At 33.7% G+C, this 17,689-nt stretch overlaps 2 protein-coding genes across 4 annotated transcripts; one reads left to right on the top strand and one right to left on the bottom strand.

Annotated features, from left to right (window-relative positions):
• Nucleotides 1-30: 30 nt before the first annotated feature.
• Nucleotides 31-14,576, top strand: LOC132697961 (molybdopterin synthase catalytic subunit). Of its 3 annotated transcripts, XM_060663761.1 has the most exons (5): nucleotides 12,584-12,974; nucleotides 13,036-13,229; nucleotides 13,532-13,801; nucleotides 13,867-14,087; nucleotides 14,144-14,576. In XM_060663761.1, the coding sequence occupies exons 1-5, from the start codon at nucleotides 12,730-12,732 to the stop codon at nucleotides 14,249-14,251; spliced, it is 1,038 nt and encodes a 345-aa protein (XP_060519744.1). In that variant the 5' UTR covers nucleotides 12,584-12,729; the 3' UTR covers nucleotides 14,252-14,576. The 3 variants fall into 3 exon arrangements, 1 of the variants encoding a protein (XP_060519744.1); XR_009618325.1 differs by lacking the exons at nucleotides 13,532-13,801; nucleotides 13,867-14,087; nucleotides 14,144-14,576 and adding an exon at nucleotides 31-48 and having other exon boundaries at nucleotides 9,524-12,974; nucleotides 13,041-13,178; XR_009618324.1 differs by lacking the exons at nucleotides 13,532-13,801; nucleotides 13,867-14,087; nucleotides 14,144-14,576 and having other exon boundaries at nucleotides 8,953-12,974; nucleotides 13,041-13,178.
• A 623-nt stretch (nucleotides 14,577-15,199) lies between these two features.
• LOC132708149 (retinol dehydrogenase 7) lies at nucleotides 15,200-17,629 on the bottom strand. Its single transcript, XM_060680286.1, has 3 exons — nucleotides 16,659-17,629; nucleotides 15,880-16,032; nucleotides 15,200-15,822 (listed from the first exon to the last, which is right to left on the bottom strand). Exons 1-3 carry the CDS (start codon nucleotides 17,113-17,115, stop codon nucleotides 15,284-15,286), a joined length of 1,149 nt encoding a protein of 382 aa, XP_060536269.1. The 5' UTR covers nucleotides 17,116-17,629; the 3' UTR covers nucleotides 15,200-15,283.
• Between the last annotated feature and the right edge of the window lie 60 nt (nucleotides 17,630-17,689).

Genomic DNA, 17,689 nt, shown 5'->3' on the forward strand with positions numbered 1-17,689 from the left:
CACAAAAAACTGTTGGGCACGACTACCAGGATTAACCACTGAATAAAGGTATCCCTTGGAATCACATCTTCTTATAAAACGAAACAAGTAATTTAGGTGATTAAGGGCCAACCAAAATTGCTCAGAAGCAGTGCAGCAGTGAATTTTAACAACTAGTTTTATAAATTTTTGTTTTGTTTATAAATTGTGTCCATACGCCAATTGATCGTGGTTTGTAATAAAGTTTTCTTCCTAAAATTAAAATTTCTTCACTTTATATTTGCATAAGATAGATAAGATAAAATTTTTGCTTTGATGTTTTAGTTTAAAAGCAGTCATGAACATCATTTTTCTCTTCAGTTGTTGAGCAATATCAATATATCAATAGCAAGGAGCAGAATCTATTCCCGTTATTCATTGTTGAAATTAATATTGAACCAGATGCCTTAAGGCATTTGAGGCAAGCTTTAATAAACATTTCCTTTTCTGTTACATGTTCTAAAATTTCTGATGCCATAACATCATGTTTCCCTTCATTTTTGGAGCAATTGAACATTTTTGAAATAAAATAGTATATTTGTCATATTGTGCTACATATCAAAGTATATACTTTTTTATGATTAGATATGCTATTTGTGCTACAAAATTAAAAATTAAATTTACTTGTTTTTACTTATTAAAGTAACATTATTTTTCAAAAACATATTTTCGTTCAAATGCGCCCTTGGCAAGGAGCACATTTGATAGCCTCAGAGGCAGTTTTGAAATACCATGATAACAAGAAAACAACGTAACAGAATATAATCAATACTTTATTTAAGACATACAAATCTTATATTATAATTGTGTATTGCCACTAACTTCGTACACTCAGTATTGCTCAAATAAACTTTATAAAACTATTAACAGCCTGGGGCAGTCTTGAACAAGTGTAAGTAAGTTATTATTTTAATATATGAGTTCTAGTTACATATTGCAATTAAAGTCTTTGTCTTTGTATTATCTTTATAATTTAAAAAAGAATCATGTAGTTAAATTATGTAATCAATCCAAATTGCCTAATTGGCCAACATAAAAGTAAATATTCAAAATTTTGGTAATAATACTTAACCTATTTTAAATTTACTAAAATCAAATTTGAAAATTAATAGAACAGCTGTACGAGAAGTTCCTGGAGCAGACCATGACTTTGGAAGTTTCCTTACAATATCAGTGATAGGTGCAGGATTGGTATTTTTTATCAGGGAACAAAAATTTAAAACCCAATTTCTTTTTTAAAAAAGAAGCTAGAAACATATTTTGATCTTTATGTTTAATAAAAGCTATGAAATACATTTGTGGTTCTATTTTGGCAGAGTGACACTTTACCAATATATAGTCATTTTCATTGAAATTCTCATTTTTGTCTCATTAGATTCCCTTTTATAAAGTAGATTATGAGACTCAGTATTCTTTTGGCCATCTGTTAAATCCATATCAGAATCATCATGAAAAGATATATTTCCGTCAGATTTTGAGTTTGACTGATATTTTGACAACGGTTTTTTTTTTATAGGTATTGTTCTTAATCTCAGGTTTTTGCAAAGATAATATTGGGTGCCTTTTCGTAAAGTTTGTCATCCATTCAATGCTAGCACTCTTGTTATCTAACCATTTTTCACGACACATATTGATATGCCAATTTTTGACTTTGTAAGTAGGTAAGACCATAATTCATTTTGCAAATTTTTAGTACCTTTCCAGCATAAGTTTCTCATCATTAGTGAAAACTTGAGGCACAGTGTTTGCTGCTATAGTTTATATTTTTTTGCATTACATTCTCTTTATATTGCTTTACTTTATAGTACAAAGTGGTTGGTTTTATATTATATATAGCAGCAGCGGTCCTCAGTTTCATGCTATCATTGACAACACACAATACAGCGTCTTCTTCGTTAACATCATTTTCTTTTTTCTATAAGTAATTTCTTACCATTGTGATTCACAACTGTAAAAGAATATAAAATAAACTAATTTAATTATATTTATCAATTATTTTAAAACATAAATAAACATCATTTGTTCAAATAGCAGGGGGCACTTTTGAACATTTTATTCATAACTGCACCACCAAATTTGCCCCAATATCATCCTTCAGAAACAAAATTATTAGATGACCAAGAAACTTGTATTTAATTAACTTATATTGGTAATACACTTGCTATAATATGCACAACACTATGAAATAATCAAAACTCGAAAATAATAGTTACGCTTTCAGTAATCCGTTTACAATAAAAAATAAAAATGTTTGGTTTCGTTTCCGTAAAGTACCGACAAATTTTTCTGTTTGACACTGACATTGACGTTGGAGGTTAGGAAAGGCAAATGATGTGTTCGTAAATCCATTAATTCAAAAGTACCTCTGTTCTACACTTCCCCCTTCACCCCTACATAAATAATTTATTCTAAGACAATTGTGTTCCGCGTGTTTCTTAGCAATATCAATGGCTTCGTGAGCAGCATCTATTGCCATAACTCGCCCACCAAGTTTTGTCAGAGGCTCTGAGAATATACCTCCACCGCAAGCAACATCTAAAAGATCCAACCCTTGCAGCGGAATGGTTAACTTTGAAGTCGATTCACAAATACTTCCGGCATTTAAGATGCCCCGTCTAATTAACAGTATTTTTAATTTATTCATAGCATAAGAGTCCCGTAATAACACCCTATTTGTTAGGCATTTGTGAGTCTAGCTGTCTATCGGTTCCACTCCAGATAATGAAGGTATCGTCGACATATCGAAGCCAGATCTTAGGTTTAATAGTTGCAGTGTTTATGGCATGAGTTTCGAACCACTCCATGTATATGTTCGCTATCACTGGAGAGAGAGGAGAACCCATCGGCAGGGCATCATCTTGTGCGTAAAACTTATTTTTGATTTGAAAGCAAGAATTATGCAGACAGCATCTCAGAAGCTTCAACACTCCCTCAAGTGGCAGCGAAGTTCTCTCTGATAGGGTTGTATCATTCCTTCGTCTAGCCTAGATGATACTTAACGACTCCTCCAAAGGCACGTTGGTATATAGACTTTCAACGTCAAAGCTAATAAACTGGTCTGAAGGATCTAGTTTCCCATTTTTTAGAATATCTACAAAGTGCCCGGAGTTTTTACAAACGAAGAAGTTTTACCTACAAGTGGCTGGACGATTTGAAGGAGAAATCTACTGAAGCTGCTGGTTGCAGAATCTCTTGAACTAGTGATTGGTCTGAGTGGTATATTATCTTTATGGATTTTTGAAAGTCCATAAAGATGTGGTGGTTCGGTGTGATGTGGAGTTAACTTGGTTCTAATGCTATCCGCAATATAGCGTCTGTATTTATGGAGAGATCGGTAGATTTTTCCTTCAATCGTCTTAGTAGGGTCACTAGACAGTAGTCTGTATTTTCCTTTACTAAGCGTCTCCTCGATTTTTTGATCATATTGCTGCGTATTCATTATAACTGTGGCATTGCCCTTATCTGCTGGGAGGATGGTGATGTTTCTATCCTTCTGCAAGTTCTTAATGGCTCCTTGTTCCTTTTTGGTTATATTCCTCGTCTGTTTTCTTGTTTTCTCAAGAAATGTCCTAACTTTCCACCGTAGTCGGGTCCTTCCAGTCGCACCGTTTCTATGGAGCTTATAATATCCAACGTTGGTGCCTTTTGGGGGGCAAGGGCGAAGTTGAGTCCGTTGCTCAATATTTGCTCTTCAGTACTGGATAGATTTCTTGAAGATAGATTTACTATTGTCCGCTTTAGTGTTTTCTGGTTGTTGGCGTTTTTGCAAATTTGAGGAGCTTCCTCTCGTGGTTGGCACAGGATCTATCAATTTTCTCAAATATGGGCTTGTGGTCTTCTTCCCAAGTCAGTTCCTTTATTTCTTCGAATCTCTGTTGGATCCTTTACATCTTCAAGCAACGTATTAGAAATGACGAGTTTAAATGCATTATTTTTAAAGATTTCCTGAAAGGTCTTTATAATTACTGGTTCTAGTTCTTTATTAGGGAAAAGTAAACAGTAAGTGTCTGGAGGTGCATTGTCTCGTAGAAGTTTTTGGATTTCTTCTATTGTTGGGTTTTTGTTAGTGTACATCACCAGTCTTTTCATGGTGTCAAATAATCTTTCTGTTATTTAATTAAATACAATCTGGTTTTTAAAGGTATTAAGAGCTTTATTGACATTTGGAGTCCTATAATTGGATTTTTCATAGATGAATGTACCGTGTCCGTTTCAGAGTTGTCTACCTTTTCTCGAGATTCTTTACTTGTAGATGGATTGTTTTGTTCTTCTAGTCTTTCGGGTTTTAATGTACTGTATTTGGAGATTTTATTTGAATATGCAAAATTATCCTAATTTTGGGTTCCTTTTTCGGCCAGTGACATACTAGTATATCAATATCTTGATTTTGAAATAGGTGATTAATCATTGATTTTACCTTTAACCAATCCAATTGGTCCAGTCCACATCCTAGTTTAGGAATCGCTATTCGTGTAACTTGATTCTTGCATGTTTTTTTCATATTAATTTCTTAATTTTCAATTATTTTTTTAATTTCTTTAGTAACTAGATAATAAATAAAACGGTTATTCTTATTGTCTGATCGATAAGATATTGTAGGTTATTAAATTTTTGTTTGAAATCTACAACAATGCCTTGTTCATTTTTAAATCAGCAGCGACACAGTGCGCTAACGAATAATTTTGTTGATCAAAAAGATTTGCTTGAATTTCTTTAATTATTTCCGAGTGTTCGATTTATTTCCAATTTTGTTCAAATTTTTCAAATTCATTCAGAGCTTTTTGCAGTTTTTCAAACAGGTTTTCCTGTGATTCGAAGAAGTGTTTAATTTTTTCATGCCATAAATATTGGTCATCCTTTTCCTCGTTTTCTTCACATACAACTGACATACGTGTTAGTGGGGGTTTTACTAGGTCTACGGGGTGTATTTCTTTTGGTGGTCCTGAGAGGGTGTCAGCATTAACATTATGTTTGCCTTTTTTGTATTGAATAGTATTTTTATATTCCTGAAGTTTTAGTTTCCACCTGACTAATTTTGAATTAAGTTCTTTAATGGAGAAGAGCCATTGTAAAGGTTTATGATCCGTTACTATAGTGAATTTTCTACCAAATAGATAAGGTCCAAAGTACTTTGTAGCCCACACGATGGCAAGGTTTTTTTCTATTGTAGAGTAGTTAAGCTCTACAGGATTAAGTGTTCGGCTAGCGTATGCTATCGGTAGATCAGTTCCAATGGTTCCTGTTGTTAAAATGAAGGGTTATTTTAACGTTTTTCTTTAAGCAATGCGTCAATGGTTTAGTAATTTTAGCAATTTTTTTTTATGAATTTCCTGTAATATCCGACAAGACCAAGGAAAGATTTCATTTCTTTAGGAGTGATGGAAATTTTAAAATTTTTAATGGCTTCAATTTTTCTAGGGTTTGGTTTTCTTTAGGAATTCAGATTTATCCAATTGTATCTTCATATTGAAGGATGCAAGTGGTTCAAAGACTAATTTTAACGAGTCCATGTGTTCTTTAAGACTGGTCGAGTATATAATGATGTCGTCCATGTACACAAGACATATTTTCCTTGTAATCCACGCAATACATTGTCCATTACGCGCTGAAATGTAGAGGCTGCATTTTTAAGACTAAATGGCATACATGTATATTCGCTCTACGTTAAATGCTGTTTTCGGGATGCTTTCAGGATTCATTTCGATTTGGTGGAATCCACTGGCGAGGTCCAACGTTGTGAAATATTGGCATCGTCTTAGTTTAACCAGTATATCAGTTATATTAGGTATTGGGTAATCTGTAATCTATTGCGAGTCTCCATTTCCTACGTCCAAATGCGTCTGCTTTCTTTGGTATAATCCACACTGTCCACACTGGTGAACTCCAAGGGGAACTTGAGGGTTCAATTATTCATTCTTGTAACATTTCTTCTATTTGCCTATCGACTTCTTGTTTATGGACATACGGATACCTATATAATTTCGAATGTACGGGAATTTCGTCACTAGTTTTAATTGTGGGTTTTACTTTATTTGCAAAAGTTAAAATATCTCCGGGTTTACCTAAAACATTTTCGAATTTTCTTATGAATTTAAAAAGCCGTCCCTTCTCTTCCGAATTTAGATGATCGTGTCGTATTAAATTTCCAATATCATTTTTTTGAAATGTTCGGTTTTCTATCATTGGACAATTGAGAACTGGTGTTTCTAAATTAAATATTTCGGAGTTATGTTCGAATGGTTCTAAAGATAAGTTGTTATTAACGCTACCATCGATGACAATTTATTTTTCTGAGTGGTTAAATATATCAATAGTATAGGAATTATTTATAATCTGAACAATGGTTGCTTGTATTTCAACTTCATTGTCACGATAGTAGGGCATTATCCATGTCGTATTATTCGGTAGATTAGTCCTAAGTGTTGCTTTTTGTACAGTTTTTGGGGGAATTTCTACTACGTAATTTTTTTATATATTGAAAGGGAATTTCCATATATTGGTTTTTTAACTTTGCATTCTTTAAATCAATGTTTAGATTTAGTTTACAAAGATCTTTAATTTCTAAAATACCATTAAAATATTCATGAAATGGTTTGGGATTCCGATGTAGGGTAACTGATTTATTTGAAAACTATTTAGGGCTAAACAGTGTTTGCTTCGTCCGAGGCTACCGACTGAAAATTTTCTAATTGATCAATTATACTATTTTCCTCTTCGAATTGTTCCACATTTTCGTAGTTTGGGTGGTAATTACAGTAATAATCGTATTCGTTAAGTGTTTATTTTATTGTTTAACTTCTATTTTACTTAGAGGAGGTTAGAGGTTAAAAAAGAAACACGTCTGGTCGTAGCACAACCCGGTAACGAAGTCTTTTTTATTTGACATAGTTTCCTTAGATCATGTGATCCAAAAGTACAGCATAGTATAAAACTAAAATATAAAGCCAGCACGGTATATAGGATTGATACAATAAGATCATGTGACATCCCCCTTTTTACAATAAAATTTTAAAAGTTTAACTTTCTACAAATAGAGTTAATAAAGTCAAAATGTATGATGAAAACATAATAAGTAAGTTGGAAACCAGACTCAGTTTAATGAACAATTCAAAGTAATGATTGCGCCACCAATTTAAAATCTTATTTAATTTATTTAATGTTATTGATATCGTTACCTTATATCTAATATCACAATATTCTATCACTTTTATGGTCAATTTACATACATGGACAAAACTGTAGACAGACAAATTTATAGCTGCAGTGATTTTATTTTAAATTTAAAATTTGTTTTTTGATTTTTGTACAGTGAGAGTACAAAAGTTGTATAAGCATATATATATATATATATATATATATATATATATATATATATATATATATATATATATATATATATATATATATATATATATATATATATATATAGCGCGAGCATTGAGGGTGCCAAGTGGGATTTTGGCGAAGCGTCTGCAGGATTCCAGTCGGATGCAAGATTTGCAGGATTCCAGTCGGAGTTCAACGAGCGAACGGATGATGTCCCGGAATGTAGTGTCATCACATTTTTCCATCCGTGAATCAATACGTGAGAATATACATATATATATATATATATATATATATATATATATATATATATATATATATATATATATATATATATATATAATTTTTTAAGACTCTGGACTAGTGTCCACGACATAGAAAGTTTCTGTGGAATTTTCACACTTCGTCCAGATCTAGTTCTACGACTAGTGCTCTCCTCCCCTTCTTTAGAGTTTTTAAAGAAAAATTGAGTTTCCTTAGAAGTGCTGGGTATGTCTGAGTTTAACAATAAATTTTTTTATTTGTTAAACTAGCATCATCTAAAAGTTTTTTATTCTCTACATTTTCCAATTGATAGTTGTCAAAAGAGCTCACAAGACTGTCATTGTCACTACAGCTATTTACATTTAAGTTGCTACCAGAGTTGTTGCTTACATCAGGATCAGCCTGTATATATTCTCTATCAGAATCAGTCTGTCTAGGAGAATTTTCTGCAGAAATGGACTTTTCTTTGTTGTTTGAATTATTGACTATTTTCAAAAAATATCTATTATTATTAAAACTATTTTCTGAAAATAAGTCAGGAAAACTCCTCGGCTCTGCCGAGCTTCGAGATGGAAAATCTTTGAATGTTTTGAGCTCTTTTAAGAATTTTCTGTTGCGTCTAAAAATAGGACCATTCTCCAGCTGTACCAAATAAGATCTAAAAGCTACTTTTCTTAAAATTTTACCATTTTGCCATGGTGTTTTAGGCTTTATTTGAATTTTTACTAAAGAGTTGTTTTTTAAAGGTGCTAAAGCTTGTTTATGTTTGTTATAATATTTCTTTTGATTTTGCTGGTTTTTTGTTATGTGAGAATTAAACTTTTTCTTGTTGAAATTTTTTGAAAATCTACAGATCTTAAGTTTCGATTCATAAGAGCATTTGCTGTAGAGTTCTCACCATCCAAAGGTGTATTTCGAAAGTTTAGTAAAGCTAAATATGGATCTTAATTATTGAAAAGGCACTTTTTAAGTAAATTTTTAACAGATTGTACCGTCCTTTCGACTTGTCCATTTGACTGAGGATACAAAGGAGAAGAAGTAACATGTTGAAACTCCCAATTTTTTGAAAAATTCTTAAATTCTAAGCTACAAAAATTGCTTGCATTATCTGTTATTAAAATTTTGGGAATACCAAAACGTGAAAAAATTGATTTGAATTTATTAATTAAATTTTGAGAGGTTAAATTTTGATTCAAATTAACAACTTCCACAAATTTTGAATAGTAATCAACAATTAAGAGGTCACACTCTGATTAAAATTGAAAAATATCTGCAGCTATCTTTTGCCAAGGCAATCTGGGAATGTCGTGAGGCCTCAAAGGCTCGGACCCCTGAGATCTCTGATACATGTGACATGCACTGCAAGATGTTATCATGTCTTCAATTTGTTTTCGCATCCCTGGCCAGAAAAATGACAAGTTAGCTATATCCAAACATTTTTTATAACCTAAATGGCTATGATGGAGTTTTTGCGTAGGACTTGAGCAACAATTTATGGCCCTTAAAAATAAGTTGATTGATACAAGAAATTTCTTCTTTAAATCTGTAATAGAACTAGACACTTTCTGGACAGCTTCTGATGCTTATGGGCCACCCTTTCTCCAAAAGGCTTTTTATTAAACAACTTTCGAATTTGCTGTTTTTTCTTATCAGTAATATTAAGGGAAAGCTCAACAGTACAAATTTGTGACTCAATATCAAAATCAACATTTTCATTAAAGTTTATTTTTCTAGCGAAAAAGGGAATGACAAATTGATAATTTGATCATTTGTAAAAATTTCTTTTGTAGTTGTTTTTGTTCCTCAAATAAACCTAAGCCATCAGCACCAATTCTTGGGGGTAGTTGTTCATTTAAGTCTAAACAGAGCTTCTCGAGAGTAAATGTTCTATTTTATTAATAGTTTTTGTTTGCAGATCCACTATTTCGGTCAACATATTTGGCTCCACTTTTGCACACAGTCAGAGTTTAAACCAAGTTTTAAAACAATCTTGCACCAATTCAAGAAATATTTCTGCGTTGTGTCCTGAATGTTTTGCAAAAGTGTCAGTGCCCACGGATGGTCCTGAAGCCTAAAAAAACTGGTAAAACATTCTTTTTCACTCACGTTGGCTTTAACATGGAAATGATGCACCGTCTAAACGAAAAAACTACCAATGGATAGAAATAACCGTCAGGTTAAATTATTCATTTTTAAATATTTAAAATTCAAAAACAAGAAACCACTGAATAGAGTTATCGAATTCAATTCAATGATGCGTTTCACAAAAAACTGTTGGGCACAATAGAGTTATCCCATAGACTCTCTTCTTCTTGATAGAAAGCAACAAGTAAGGGGCAACCGTCCACCTACTAGTTACATTTGCCGATTTGTACTCCAACATAACTATGGATGTTGGCGTTAATTAAGAATAGTGATAAAAATTAAGAAAAAAAAAACTACAAAGTATGAATTTTAACAATTAGTTTATGATTTTTTTTGTTTGTAATTTTTATGTGTGTCCATGGGAATGATCATTGTTTATTTAAATAACGAACGAAAGCAAATGTAATTCTTCTTTTTTTAACCGTCGCTCGCTCCTACCAGAATCCGTTGTATTCGTCCCAAAAACCTTGATATCGATCTTTTTTCGTGTGGTTCTGTTTCGTAAGTGTTTGGTGATCGTTTTTAAGTGTTTAAGTTCTACCGAGCCCGCTGTTTTGACCGTTCACGCCGGTATGGTGGTCGGATGGGCCCAGATAGTCCGGAGTGGTAGCGGGGCAATGCCGGTTTTTTCGATATCATTCAAAATCGTTTTTTGCTAGCTGAGCAAATATTGGTTATATTTGTTTTTTGTACGTGTCATTGACCAAAAGCGAAAATCCTCGACGGAAGTCGGCAATGGGCAAATGATCCTGGCAGTTGAGTTATCAGGTATCCTATTATCATTATTTTACTTGTACTTGTAATCTTTTTTTTTGGATTCTGTGGTGGGAGCATTGCACACGGCGGTTTAACCTCCGTTCGCTCCCAACAGAATCCCTTGTATTCGTCCCAACAAGTTTGATATCGGTTTCCACGGTGTGGATTTAGTGTTTTGAGTGTTCAGTGTACGTTTTAAAGTGATAATTGTCGTCGGCCCCGTCGTTTTTCCCTGTTCACGCCGGTATGGAGGCCGGATGGGCCCGGATGGTCCGCGGTGGAAGCGGGGGGAAGCCGATTTTTTTGGTATCGGTCAGAATCGTTTTTTGCTAGCTGAGCAAATTATTGGCTATTTTTCTTCTTTGTACGTGGTGGTCATTGACCAGAAGCGAAAATCCTCGACGGAAGTCGGCAATGGGCGAATGATCCTAGCAGTCGAGCCCAACATTTTTTTGTGAAACGCATAATTGAATTGAATGAATTGAATCTTTTTTTTTTTTGGATTCTGTGGTGGAACATTGCACGCTGCGGTTTAACCTCCGTTCGTTCCCTACATAATCCTTTGTAATCGTCCAAAAATTTTGAAATCGGTCTCCACTGAGTGGATTTAGTGTTTTCAGTGTTTTGTGAACGTTGTAAAGTGATAATCGTCGCCGATCCCTTCGTTATTCCCCGTTCACGCCGGTATGGAGGCCGGATGGGCCCGGATGGTCCGTGGCGGAAGCGGGGGGTGTCGGTTTTTTTTTTGGTATCGGTCAAAATTGTTTTTTGCTAGTTGAGCAAATATATGTCTTCTTTGTACGTGTTGGTCCATGACCACAAGCGAAGATCCTCGACGGAAGTCGGCAATGGGCGAATGATCCTAGCAGTCGAGCCCAACAGTTTTCTGTGAAACGCATCATTGAACTTGAACTTTGAATCTTTTTTTTTTTTTTGATTCTGTGGTGGAGCATTACACGCGGCGGTTTAACCTCCGTTCACTCCCGACAGAATCCTATGTATTCGTCCCAAAAAGTTTGATATCGGTTTCCACGGTGTGGATTTAGTGTTCTGAGTGTTCAGTGTACGTCTTAAAGTGATAATCGTCGTCGGCCCCGTCGTTTTTCTCCGTTCACGCCGGTATGGAGGCCGGATGGTCCGTGGTGGAAGCGGGGGGAAGCCGATTTTTTTTGGTATCGGTCAGAATCGTTTTTTGCTAGCTGAGCAAATTATTGGTTATTTTTCTTCTTTGTACGTGGTGGTCAATTGACCAGAAGCAAAAATCCTCGACGGAAGTCGGCAATGGGCAAATGATCCTAGCAGTCGTGCCCAACATTTTTTGTTAAACGCATAATTGACTTGACTTGACTTAATCTTTTTTTTTGGTGGTGGAGCATTGCACGCGGCGGTCTAACCTCCGTCCGCTCCTAGCAGAATCCGCTGAATTCGTTCGAAAAACCTTTGGTATCGGTCTTCAATTTGTGTGACTCTGTTTCGGCAGTGTTTGGTGTTTGTTTTAAGTGTAAAAGTTCCGCCGGCCCCGTTGTTTTAACCGTTCACGCCGGTATGGAGACCGGATGGGCCCGGATGGTCCGGGGTGGAAGCGGGGGGGTGTCGGTTTTTTTGGTATCGGTCAAAATTGTTTTTTGCTAGTTGAGCAAATATTGGTTATGTCTTCTTTGTACGTGTTGGTCCATGACCAAAAGCGAAGATCCTCGACGGAAGTCGGCAATGGGCGAATGATCCTAGCAGTCGAGCCCAACATTTTTTTGTGAAACGCATAATTGAACTTGAATTTTAATCTTTTTTTTCTAATTTAAAATATATTTAGGTTATATTTGAATAATGTAGGTAAGATAAGATTTATACTTTGAAGTTTTTATTTTAAAGGCAGTGTCAATATTAATGTTAGATAATTAACACGAATGGATTTTAAAAGTTAGGGTAATCACATGTTTACAAATAATGTAAAAGTTGAAAGATTATGTTAGTTAAAATCCGTGTTTTGTTTTTTGCAAGAGCAAAAGAATTAGCAGGTACAAATTTGAGCTATTTTGAAATTCAGTCTCCCATTTCCTATTTGGAACTAGTGCAAACGTTAGTAAATGAGTTTTCACTACAAGAAATAGGAAATAATATATTGTTGGCTGTTAATCAAGAACTGCATAATTTAAATGATATATTGAATTTAAAAGACAGTGATGAAATTGCAATAATTCCGCCCATAAGTGGAGGGTAAAAATGGATTTTATTAAATTTCCTCGTGAAAAGCTTGTAATAGATGAAGTAACAAATTTAGTAGTTGCACCATCTTGTGGAGCAATTTCGGTATTTATGGGAACAACGCGAGACAACTTTGAAGGGAAATGTGTAGTTAACCTAGAATATGAAGCTTATGAATCTATGGCTCAGAAAGCAGTGGAAAAGATATGTGTGGAATTAAGAACACATTGGCCAAATGTTGAAAATATAGCAATATACCATAGGTACACTAGTATTTCTAAGATAAATAAATACTCAATAGGTATTAGTCAATATTTTTTACAGATTAGGTGTGGTGCCTATCAAAGAAGCTAGTGTAATAATTGCTGTATCATCTCCTCATCGGAAAGATTCCATAGAAGCAACAGAATGGTGCATCAATAATATCAAAAAGTCAGTTCCAATTTGGAAAAAGGAAGTGTACTCCAACTCTGAGGCAATTTGGAAGGAAAATAAAGAATGTGCCTGGTCTACTACTGGTACTTCTGTCAAATCATAAACAAAGTCCTAGGACATTTTTCAGATAGATTTTTTTCATCAATAAGCAAAATAGTGAAAACAAGTTAAAGAAATAAATTTAAAAAATAATTTTTTATCACCAAAGAAATCAAACAAAGTAATATTATATTGTTATTTCTATTTTGTCGATTTTATTCAAAAAATATCATAAATTATACAAATCTGAAGGTTGTGAAAATGCTGCAATATATCCTTGTTGGAATTGTTATTGCTTTTAACATATTATAAAGTGCTTTTTAACTGCTTTATTGTTTTATTTTAGCTCAGACCTATTCCCCAAAACATAAAAAATTAAAATTTGAATTCAAGCAAGAAGTAAAAGTACCATATGTGCCGCCACATTTAATTCAAATAAAAGCCACAAATGAAGAACTGAATAATAGAATTGAGAAATTTATGACAAGAAAACGTGCAGAAATTGATGAGCACAACATTACTGAATTCTTTCCACCAAACAGAAATTATGAATATAGTTGCGCTAGAACTGATGCCCAACTTTATAAAAGAAAGGATTCTAAAAGTCACTTGGAAGGTCAGTTTATTCCAATAGCAACCTGAAATGTGGTAAAGTTTTAGTTCTACAATATCTTTTTTTAGTGAAGCGAGTTTTTAACAGTTATCAAAACAGAGATCAAAAAAGCTCCAATTACTTAATGAAATACATACCTCCTAATGGTATAGAAGAAAGACTTCAAAATTTAGAATGTCAATTAAGTTTAAACACAGCTGTTCCTAAGAATGTTTACAAAAGATTAAAATTGTTGGAAGACCGCCTACTATTGCTTGAATCAACATCTCCGGAATATATACAGTTTTGGGTATATAACTTTAATTTATCAGCCCTAAAATTGGATTTAAATAATTATGTTTTTAGGATAAGGCAGCCGTACCAAATAAACCCACAAAGAAAAAAATTTTTTCATTAGAAGAAATAGATGACCTTATTTTAGAAGCCGAAAAAAAGACGTTCAAACATAGCTAGCTCTATTGCTTTTTTATATATCTTCAGGAACATAATTTTTTTTTTATCTTAAGTCTCATTTTTATTACAAATTCAAATAATCACATAAACAGTTAACACATTGAACAAAACTGCTTTAAACATGCATGGAACGCAATGTAAAAATACTCTTTTTTTCTTGCTGACATGTAGACCAGATCTAACTTTCATTTAGTATCTTGTATGTTATAGATTGAGCCAAGGTGCTGTATTGCTGTAAAATATTTTGAGATAATGTCTCCGCGTCACGAAAAATTGTATTTTTTTTTTTATTTAACAGAATGTACCCTGATAGTACACATTATTAAATAAACATGTTGTTTCAAAAAAGTTTGTCAATACAAACACCACCCACCCACCACACCAACTTGAAGTTATGTGGAGATAAGTGACACAGTAAGTAGTAACAAACTATTGTTAAGTGTCAAACATGACAAAAATTACGATCTATACATAATCAATCAGTATTGCTAGTAAAATATGCTACAAATCCGTAATGTTCTGTGTCAAAGTCTCATTTATTTGTTAGTTCTACATGACAGAAGTGCCAAAGACAGTTTTAGACCCAACACTACATTTGCCAAAAGTTTGGTTTGTTATCAGTGCCGCTCTAGGGACTTGGATATCTTACCTTTGTGTGGGAATATATTTAATTTCGCCAAATCTGAAGACAAAAAAAAATTCCTTTTTCTATGCCCTCCAAGTCGGAACGCATTTTGTTACAAGCTGCAGGTTGGAACTGGTAATATCACAAGAGGATGTGTGGGTGCCACAGATTACAATATTCCTCCAACTGTACTCAAAAGTGGTTGCCACTTTATTAGTCCTAGTCACCACATATGTTTTTGTAACACGCACAAATGTAATGGACAAAAAAATTACACAATGAGAAAAACTTATGTGGTTTTTAAGGTGTTGGTAATTTTAATTTTGGAAAAAATCACATAAGGTAGATGATACATTTTATTTGTACAATTTTTGGATACACATATTTTCGACATTGCTGTAAGAAAACTAAATATCATCAATCAGATCATAATCATCCACATTTGTACTTGGTGGATAGTATTTTGGCATTGTCATAAATTTAATAACAAAATAGTCTCTTATAAAAGTTGGACTATATTTAAATAAGAAATGGTAAATTTTATACCTTAAAGGTTCATTTTTATAAACTGCTTTTGGATGTAGATCTAATAAAGAGTTTTCAAACACCTTATATAATTTATTATCTTCAATTTTCTTTGGATCTGTGGGTGAAGCAATGCAAGACAAATACATGTTGTATCTTTTAAAATAGTCACTATAAAATATGTGTTGTTCTGGGGTAAAAGCATCATGCATTTCTTGGATATGTTCTAATTGTCTTGACATAAGGTTACTTTGACTAGCAAATGAACCCGGAATAAAAGTGAGTACTTTAATGCCATATTTTTCAAGTTCTACCCGTAAGCCATCGCTCCAAGAAGATAAAGCTGCTTTGGTTGCTCCATAAACTGCCAAGCCAGGCAGATTTGCCAGTGCACAATGACTAGAAACTATTATTAGTCGAGCTGTCAATAAAAGCAACTTGCTTAATGAAAAATTTAATATTTTCAATTACTTACTACCTTTATGTTTTCTTAGAAGGGGACAAAAGGCTTTGGTAGTTTTAAATGTACCAAGTAAATTTACATTTACTTGCTCCTCTATCAGTCTCTCTGTTTGCCATTCAAATTCCCCAAATACCATAACACCAGCATTGTTTACTATAGCATGCAAACCTGTCCAAACAATTTTAGAATATTATAATAGGTTTGATCCCAAAACCTCAAATTTCTAGTAAAAAAAATTACTATTTGCAAATGTTCTGGATTCCTGCTGCTTTGGTTGTCGATTGGAGAAACAAGAGGAAAAATGTCAACTAGGCTAAGAGAGCATGAAAGAGCCTTAATACTATGACAAATAAACTCCTCAGCAGTTGCTGTACACAATCACGAAACATATCACCAAATCTTATTCGATAAGACTAATATTCTTGAGTTTAATCAATTCTTCTAGCAAAGAAAAATCGAGAATCCATAGACATCTATGAACAACCAAATAAACAGCAACTCAGATCTTTGATCAATATGGCAATCAGTCATGGACAATATTCATGCCTTTCTTTTAGCTTCACCTCCTTATCAATGTATATAAGCAGGTACAGAGTAGAATAAAAGCCAGTTTCAGTTAAGCGCTGAAGAAGCCAACAGGATGATTGGTGAAATGTCAGCAAGTTCGATTTATCAACAACCAACACAGGAGAAGCCCAGAAGAATTCCAAATAGCATTACAGTAGCCTGTGAAAGTTTATTGTAAAAATCGTAAAATTATTTATTAATGACTGAAAAAACTAAATAAATGTCACCTGAATTCCTATATTTATTGAAGTAATGCTCTAACGTTTGCACAGCAGAATAAATGCTAGATCTATCTGTGATGTCCAGTTGAATTTGTATAATGTCACCTCCATATAGTTTCCTAATTTCTTTGGAGCCTTTAGATTCAAGACTCAAAAATCCAGCTATAACTGTAAATCCACACTCACTTGCGTGTTGTGCTATGGAAAAACCAATCCCAGAATCGCAGCCTGTTATAAAAATAACTTTCTGCTTGTTAGGCTCCAGTTTCTCTCTATCTCTACTAAAGACGAATATCAAGCTTGCGGCTGTCAGGCCTACTACAGACAAGGTTTTAAGAGGCTCACAAGTTCTAAATCCATGCTGTATTAGAATTAATATTCCCAAGACACCAGATCCCACTGCCGTATACAATTCATTTACAATTTCGAAGCTTATTCGCAAGGATTTTGACAATACAGCCATTGTCTACGACTCCGAGGTTAAGGCATGATGAAGAAATTTATTTGTACGAATATAGATGAAGATGATAATCTCTATTTGCAGACTAATGACAAGCTAAAAGCTAATCGCAGGTCAACATGGTAAAAAGTTAACAATCAAAATAAAAAACTGGAAAAGTCAATTTTAATGAGACTTAAAAATTTAATTAATGAAATAGTCTGCGCTACGCTATGTTGGAATTGTCTATTTCCTGACGCTATGCTATTTATTAACCCCATAGAGCAACTAAAGTATCGCTTAATGAAAGGGAAACTATAGTTGCTCTAACCCACAACCTCTTGATTATGCGTCTCTGAAAATATGAAATTAAATAATCCGTGTTTAAGATTTAAATTTAAAATGTGTTTTTTTTTTTGTAAGCCAAATAGTATATTATGCAACAATTTTGATAAACGCCATTTTAGGCACGAGTTTAATTTGACAAGGGCGGAGTGCTGTGGATAGGTTGCTTAATACACGAGTGACTGAAAAAGTTTACCTACAACAGGAATATATTTACTGAGTAACGCGTCATCAGAATCGACAAACGTCAAAA

Source organism: Cylas formicarius, unplaced genomic scaffold (genome assembly GCF_029955315.1).
Source record: "Cylas formicarius isolate icCylForm1 unplaced genomic scaffold, icCylForm1.1 PGA_scaffold_10__41_contigs__length_53128322, whole genome shotgun sequence".
In the NCBI taxonomy this organism is placed as follows: Eukaryota; Metazoa; Arthropoda; class Insecta; order Coleoptera; family Brentidae; genus Cylas; species Cylas formicarius.

Excerpts from the sequence above, each read along its gene's own strand:
- LOC132697961 (XM_060663761.1), top strand. The coding sequence starts at position 12,730 with ATGGATTTTATTAAATTTCCTCGTGAAAAGCTTGTAATAGATGAAGTA. Across the intron at positions 13,230-13,531 it reads ATGTGCCTGGTCTACTACTG|CTCAGACCTATTCCCCAAAA; the intron begins GTACTTCTGTCA and ends GTTTTATTTTAG. Across the intron at positions 14,088-14,143 it reads CGGAATATATACAGTTTTGG|GATAAGGCAGCCGTACCAAA; the intron begins GTATATAACTTT and ends TTATGTTTTTAG.
- LOC132708149 (XM_060680286.1), bottom strand. The coding sequence starts at position 17,115 with ATGGCTGTATTGTCAAAATCCTTGCGAATAAGCTTCGAAATTGTAAAT. Across the intron at positions 16,033-16,658 it reads CAATAAATATAGGAATTCAG|GTTTGCATGCTATAGTAAAC; the intron begins GTGACATTTATT and ends TTGTTTGGACAG. Across the intron at positions 15,823-15,879 it reads CCTTCTAAGAAAACATAAAG|CTCGACTAATAATAGTTTCT; the intron begins GTAGTAAGTAAT and ends TTTTATTGACAG.